At 37.8% G+C, this 7,773-nt stretch overlaps 1 protein-coding gene across 1 annotated transcript; it reads left to right on the top strand.

The window, feature by feature from the left end:
* Window positions 1-476: 476 nt before the first annotated feature.
* On the top strand, window positions 477-7,149 carry KERA (keratocan; the record flags this gene model as incomplete). The annotated part of the gene is made up of 3 exons (XM_082850697.1): window positions 477-522; window positions 1,836-2,729; window positions 6,974-7,149. Exons 2-3 carry the CDS (start codon window positions 1,844-1,846, stop codon window positions 7,147-7,149), a joined length of 1,062 nt encoding a protein of 353 aa, XP_082706823.1. The 5' UTR covers window positions 477-522; window positions 1,836-1,843.
* Between the last annotated feature and the right edge of the window lie 624 nt (window positions 7,150-7,773).

The raw sequence follows: 7,773 nt of genomic DNA, 5'->3' as shown, positions 1-7,773 counted from the left end.
AGTTTCTTGCTGTTAGATCAGGTCTCCAGATCAGTGCATTACAATATCTTTGGGACTGTGAACTCCGAGTGAAAGTTGCACTGAATTTTGTTATAGGTTCTTGAGATTAAAGTCAGAATTTCCTGTGCTGGGCTATCTAGGTAGTGAGGTGCTGTGGTTGTTGGAGGGGTTAAAGCTGGAGCCATGGATGCATATATATTAGGGAGGATTCACCAAAACACGACAGTGGAGCCTGGGTCAATCCATTACTTTGAATGAGCAGTGACCAATAGAAAGGGACGAGGAAGATCCAAGAAAACTGAGGTAAGCGGTGTTCTGAAGCTCTGTCAAAGTGGAAACAATAGATCAAAGGTGTTCATGGTGACTGGTCAGAGGAGGTTTTCTTTTTTCTCGTAGGAGGCTAGACAGCATAAAATAAAAACAAATTCTTCTAGTCAAAGTTTTTTTTTTTTTTTTCTTAACTGATTTTAGCAAACTTCAGATCCAGACACAGGACTCAGCGATACATTCCTGGACAGCAAGGTAAACTATTTTACGCTTTTCAAAACTCTTAAAGTTAAGAATTCAAAGTTATGATTCATCAGAGGCAGGGTTACTGCTTCAATAACTAAAGCAAATCCCTATTCTGAAAAAAAAAATAATGTTTTAATGTGTCTCTGTTGGAAGATGACCAGAGCAGTATTCTGTAATCGCAAGAAATTTGACAGCTTGCAGAAGCTGCCCTGTGCTTGTCATTTCCCTCGATTTAGGGCAAAATTGAAAGATCAGCATTTCTAAATGATGCTGATTTTATCTCTTCCTAAGGAATCAGTGAAATGTAGTTGGTCTTTATTACCAAGTGTTTGAACTAAATGTACATTGATAAGAACGTTATTGTTATATAGATACATATTATGTTCCTGTTGGGATAGTTCTTTGTTCCCATAACCTTGTTGAAACTCAACGGGGAGGATTTATGTCTTTTAAATGTATCACATATCAGTAAGTGTTAACCTTTGCTCTGTTAGCATCCATACTGAAAATATGGAGACCCACCTGTATCCTGAGCATGTTCTTTGTTTTGTTTCTTATCAACCATAGTAACACTGCTTACTTACGTAAGTGTGATATATATCTGTATCAACATCTATAGCTATATCTATATATAGAGTTTCATAATCCAAATTTCTTGGCTAAACAACTTGATCCTCTACTTAAAATATTAGAAGTCTTTCCCTAAACCCCCAAAATAAAACTTACCTGAGAAGTTGAGCAACAGAGCAAGAGATTAATCACACATTTTTCTTCAAATCCTAAAATTTTCCTTCACAAAAAGTTGCTAAAATGTTCTTTGATCTCTCTATTTCTTTGGTTGAAGGGCCAAAGAGCCTGGGAAATCTCATCCAGATGTTCTGCTCATTTAGGAGTAAAAGTGAAAGCATATGCCAAATTCTTAGGAACAACATAGACTCTAAATTTGAGTTATTAAAAGGTCACTTTTTTGTACTCGTGTGTTCAACTCTGGATTTCAGTTAACTTCCTTGCATTAAATAGCTTGAAATGGAAAAGCACTTAAGAGTTCCTAAAATTTGCTTTTTCTTTCTTGGTTTTCATTGTGATTGGGTTAAAACCAGAAAGTTACAAGTTGGTGAGTCAGTTTCAGTGTTTGCAAAAATGCTTTGCAGATAGTGCCCACTAAATAGATGGGTATTCATTGATAAATATGTATAAAATGCTGACATGTCTTTACCTCCCCACCCCCCTTGAAGAAGCAATGTTTATGGATCATTTTGGTGCATGCAGTTATCTAAAGGTCAAGATCGTTAAACATCTGACAATTGTATCCCTTACTCTAGGTACTAAAATGGCAACCACAATCTGTTTCATCATCTGGGTGTTATTCATAACAGATACTGTATGGACTCGAAGTGTGAGACAGGTTTATGAGGCAAATGATCCAGAGGACTGGATGATGCATGACTTCCATTGTCCCAGGGAATGTTTCTGTCCCCCCAGTTTCCCTACCGCTTTGTACTGTGAAAACCGGGCTCTCAAAGCAATCCCTGCTATACCATCAAGGATCTGGTATCTTTATCTTGAAAACAACCTGATAGAAACCATTCCTGAGAAGCCATTCGAGAATGCCACCCAGCTGAGATGGATAAATCTAAACAAGAACAAAATAACCAACTATGGAATTGAAAAAGGAGCCCTGAGCCAACTGAAGAAGCTGCTTTTCTTATTTCTGGAAGATAATGAGCTAGAGGAGGTACCTTCTCCATTGCCAAGAAGTTTAGAACAATTACAATTAGCTAGAAACAAGGTGTCCAGAATTCCTCAAGGGACCTTTAGCAATCTGGAGAACCTGACCCTTCTTGACCTGCAGCACAATAAACTATTAGACAATGCCTTTCAAAGAGACACCTTTAAAGGACTCAAGAACCTCATGCAACTAAATATGGCTAAGAACTCCCTGAGGAATATGCCACCAAGATTACCAGCCAACACTATGCAGCTGTTTTTAGACAACAATTCCATTGAAGGAATACCAGAAAATTATTTTAATGTGATTCCTAAAGTGGCCTTCCTGAGACTCAACCACAACAAATTATCAGATGCTGGCCTCCCTTCTAGTGGTTTTAATGTATCATCAATTCTAGATCTTCAACTGTCTCACAATCAACTCACAAAGGTCCCCAAAATCAGTGCTCATCTGCAGCACCTTCACCTCGATCATAACAAAATTAAAAGTAAGTAACCATCAGGGTGTGTCTTTGACTAAGATATTCATGGTTATTAAATTTATTCTATATCTTCTTTAAGAATATCAATAATGTTCATTTTCTCTCCAGCTCTCATGCCCTTAGATATTTTTTTAGTGTATTTTCAAGTTTTGTCTGTTCACGGACAGTGTCGATGAACCAAGAAGTTCAAATGTTCAAATTGCAAATTGAAAAGTGGATTTTAGTAATCTACAGAGGGCTATTACCTGTTGGAGAAACTAAATGTCTCTATCTTCTTTTACTCTGAGGAGATTCTGACATTTCTGCCTCGGTGGGCAGACTTATTGAAGAAAGTGTACCCCAGCCACAAGCAACCTCATGAATAGTAATAGAAGGAATATGATTTAGGAGGTATCAGGAAGGGACCTCTGTCCTGAAACCTACAGGACAGCTGATGCCTACAATCACCCTAGTTAGAATGTCTGCTTTAGATCAGTGGGTTTCTCAAACTTTAGAGTACACAAATGGATGGCCCCATCACAGAGCTTCTGGTTGAGTAGGTCTGGTGGGACCTGAGACTTTTCATTTCTAGCAAGTTTCCTAGGGATGCTGAGATTGATGTTCTGGGGACCATACATGGGAAACCAATATTGTACTTTAAGGCTTTGCTCAATTGAAATTGAAATAAATTCCCTGGAAGTTGGCAACTCCTTAGGACTAATGGCAGCCAACAAGGTAGAATACACACTCCTTTCCTGAAAATAGCTTTTTTTTAAAACATCCTTATTGGAGTACAATTGCTTTACAGTGTTGTGTTAGTTTCTGCTGTATAACAAAGTGAATCAGCTATATGCATACATATATCACCATATCCCCTCCCTCTTGCGTCTCCCTCCCACCCTCCTTATCCCACCCCTCTAGGTGGTCGCAAAGCACCGAGCTGATCTCCCTGTGCCATGCGGCTGCTTCCCACTAGCTATCTATTTTACATTTGGTAGTGTATATATGTCAATGCTACTCTCTCACTTCGTCCCAGCGTACCCTTCCCCCTCCCCGTGTGAGAGATGAGTGCAAAGTGTCTTGGAGGCAGAGGTGCCATGAAGGGAAGAAGTGGTCATAGAAAGAAGGGGCTGGAGACGTTAAAGGCAAACTTAGCATCTTCACAATTATGCCTGAGACCATGATGACTCAGGTGTAGATGTAGACGATATCTTGGTCCAGCTACAGGGGATGATACCAGCCTGGCAAGTATCCATGCATGCTCCACCCTAGCACAAGCCCTTTAGAAAGCTAATCTTGAAGAGGTTTCTGAACAACCTTATAAAATACATTCCTAAAATAAGAATCAATTGGATAGTTTGCAGGAAAATGACACATAATTGTCAGAAGGTTGTGCTGCCTGCTTATTACTCACTAAACTTTTCATTAAGCAAATAATTACATAAACATCCAACCTATAAGAATAGACCATTTTGCACTGGGTATTCTTCAGTTTTTCAATATTTTTTGGTTTTTTTCTAACAGCATACTTGAGCATAAAATCCAGGAACTCATGAGCAGGCTGCTCCCAACGCAGTGATTTTTTCCATGGTGATGAGACACATTGTTTAATCTTGTAGTTAAAGCAAAAGATGCAACAGAAAAAAAATGTTAATAGCTGAATCTGTGCACTGAACCAAATAGTACAGCAGCTAATATCAACCTAAATAAATGTAATTTTTTCCTGATGAAAGTTCTGTGCTTCTACAGGTGCATTCCTTACCTGACAACAAAAGTCCCATAGACATTTGATGTAGGAAGTTAATTTAAAGGGATTCCACATAGAGCACTATTTGTGAATTGGGAATTCCCCTGAAGTGGGACCTTGAGAATGAGAGTGTTCAGGAGTGAGATAGCAAAATTCAACACATAGTTGGGCACCTATGCTAGGTACTTACATAGTTTTACAAAGTTACACAAAGAAGAGGACTCTGTTCTTCCTCCACTTTTATTTTAGAGAGTTTTTTTCAAAGTTTTCTCATATATTTCTATTTTCCAATCATTCTCATACCTTAATGTGCATCAGAATCACCTGGAGGGCTTTTAAAACACAGGCTGCTGGGCTTCAGCCTCTGGGTTTCCCACCTAACAGGTATGGGGTGGGGTCTAACCACACAGTTCTCAGGTAGTATGGACGCTGCTGGTCCAGGGACCACACTTTAAGAACCACAAATTAATCATCAAAAGAACCTTGTGTGCTATTATTAGGAATTTCTGAAGAAAGAAAAACTGAGGCTCAACTAAGTGAGGCTATTTTTCCAAGGACAAAGGATAAGTATAATAGCCAGGACCTGAACCTAAGGTTTCCCATATTAGGTGTTTTTTCCCCCACTCCAACATTATTATCATAGCACATTTTTCTTCAATGTCTAGAATATGAGACTTAAGACAAATTTCTATCAATAGAGGTAAAAATCGTTTTCACAGCAACAACATCAACAAAGAGAAATTGATTTACTTGCTGCTTAATGTAGATATCAAGCATGGTCATTTCTATATTCCAAGAAAAGAAATGGAAAAGAAGAATTTCCCTGGCAAGAGTTCTTGGCTCACCATTATATCACAATGCATTATAATAACTGCTAAAGTACTTACTTCTTCTTACCTCATAATCTAGTCTAGTTGTTAATGAAGTGGTTGCCAAGAAACATACCTCTTATATGAAGAGTTCTCAGAATTTATAGGACAGTGAACTTTTCTTATCCAAAATGATGGAAATACTTATTTCTTCTGAACACCTTAGGGGACTTTAAATTTGACAAAAATGTTATCTAGTCGAACAAGTTACTTCTTGGTACTCTCAGAAACATTATAATTAATTTATGAAAATATAATTAAATTTAGAATGCTTGTTTTTACATTCTATTTATTCACACTGCATGGGTTATGGGTCATGAGGGTGATAAGGATAGGAGATAACACATCAGAAAGGACATAATCTCTCCAGCAGGCAAGGGACCCTGTGCAGTAGGAAAGGGACGAGGCTGGGACTCCGCTCTGCCTCTTACTTGCTGAAATACCTGGTGCACATTGCCTTACCCGTCTGAACCACTATTTCAGCAATGCCCAGGTGGGGAGAATAATAATGTTGCCCAATACAGGTTGTGTCATGATAAGGTTATAATATATGTAAGAAAAAATACCTTGATGAATATAAATCTGCTATACAGAGTCATTATTTTTAGCAAGTTGAATTCACAAAATGGCATAAGATCAGAACAAAGCACCCTCACTGTAAGCATAAAATCCTTCAGAACAAGTCAGTGTGCACAAAAGGAAGGTCATTGCCAAAGTTAGTTGGGTCTTATCTTCTAAGGGAAGATCTCTTCCTCAAAACAGTTTCAAAATAGGATTTAAAAGGAGTACATGAATTCGTGGTTGAGATCAGCTATTATGCACACTTGTCAGAATTTCGCTGGTTTAAGAGGCTTTCTCTCCTGAATGCTCCTAACTTCAGTATAGACATTGATGCCAAGGGCTCTGATCCAAGGCAGGTGCATGATTTCTCACATCTTAACCATATGAAAAGGCTGACGGGATAGTTCCTGGTTTGAATTTTTGTAATTCAGTTCTTGGCAAATGTTTCCTTTCCAATTAAATACACTTAAGTATGGAGATTCAAGGTTGTTTTCTGCAAATATCACATATGTAAAGTTATATTAATTGCACTTTATAAAAAACTTATCATCATGTACTACTAGTTTGAGTGTTTGCATTTTTTTAAGGTAACTTTCAAGCACCTTCTCTAATAATAGACTGGCTTTCTTCCTTTGCATCCATCTACTCCTCCATTCCACCATGCACCTACCCATTCTTTCAGTACCAGCTCTGAACCATTGTTTCCACCTCTAATGCCCCAATACTACCTTTCTCATTCTACAGTAATCAAATCATGCCTTATCTGGCTTGCTAAAGGAATAAGACAAGTGATATATCTTATACACCTTTTTTCCATCACAACTCTTAACAATATGTCCTTTCTAGTGCTCTGTATTAAGCATAGCAAAGTATGGACTGAGATGACTATGTGTATGTTGCACATTTTTTCAGGGTTACTTCTATAAAACAGATATGCATAACTTCCAGCTTACACGAAAAGGGTTTGTCTCTCTGCCACTTTCATAGACCAGGCCACTAGACCCTCCATAGGACTGTTATAATAGCCCTTGGTCTTCCCATCCTTAGTCTCTTGTATTCCAGTTCATTTATTCACGCTTTCTTTGTCTCCGTAGATGTGAACGTCTCTGTAATATGTCCTACCACTCCTATCACATTGCCTGCGGAACAGGATTCCTTCAGTTATGGACCTCATCTTCGCTACCTCCGTCTGGATGGAAATGAAATCAAACCACCAATCCCAATGGATTTAATGACCTGCTTCAGGCTCCTTCAGGCTGTCATTATTTAAACATGTCTTCAACAATCTAAAATTCATTTAATGAGTTCATATTTCTGACCTGAAATTTGGTTGCCATTCATAGGTTTAAGATAAAAATCACTTTTCTAATTGCTTATGGCCACCATTTTTATTTGTATAGCTTACTTTTTTTCTATTCAAAGTTGCTTTTCCCCATGATATGTAGCACAGACTGCTTTTCTTTAATTAGTAAAACAGACACAGAGTTAAGATAGTTTATCAGCTCAAAGATAGTTCCTTTTTGTCTCTCTCACAGCTTATTAATACCAAATAATACAAATACATTGTGATTCAATAGGAAGGATATATTTGTTTGCAAATGTTCAAAATTGCTTATGCAGATATTATATTCACAGTATAAACACAACATCTAACAGGAGGTAGGAATCTCTAGAGAAAATGAAAAAATGAGATATTTCTTTATCATAATTATAAAGAAATAATTAAATTCAGATTGTTAAGTAACATTTGTAAGTATAAGTCTGGTACTTAGCTCAAGAATGGGTATGAGGGCTTCCCTGGTGGCGCAGTGGTTGAGAGGCCACAACAGTGAGAGGCCCGCGTACTGCAAAAAAAAAAAAAAAAAAAAAGAATGGGTATGAAATGCATCGGATA

The sequence above is a fragment of the Leucopleurus acutus genome (assembly GCF_964270905.1).
Source record: "Leucopleurus acutus genome assembly, chromosome: 11".
In the NCBI taxonomy this organism is placed as follows: domain Eukaryota; kingdom Metazoa; phylum Chordata; class Mammalia; order Artiodactyla; family Delphinidae; genus Leucopleurus; species Leucopleurus acutus.
This window is presented reverse-complemented; position numbering and strand designations above follow the sequence as displayed.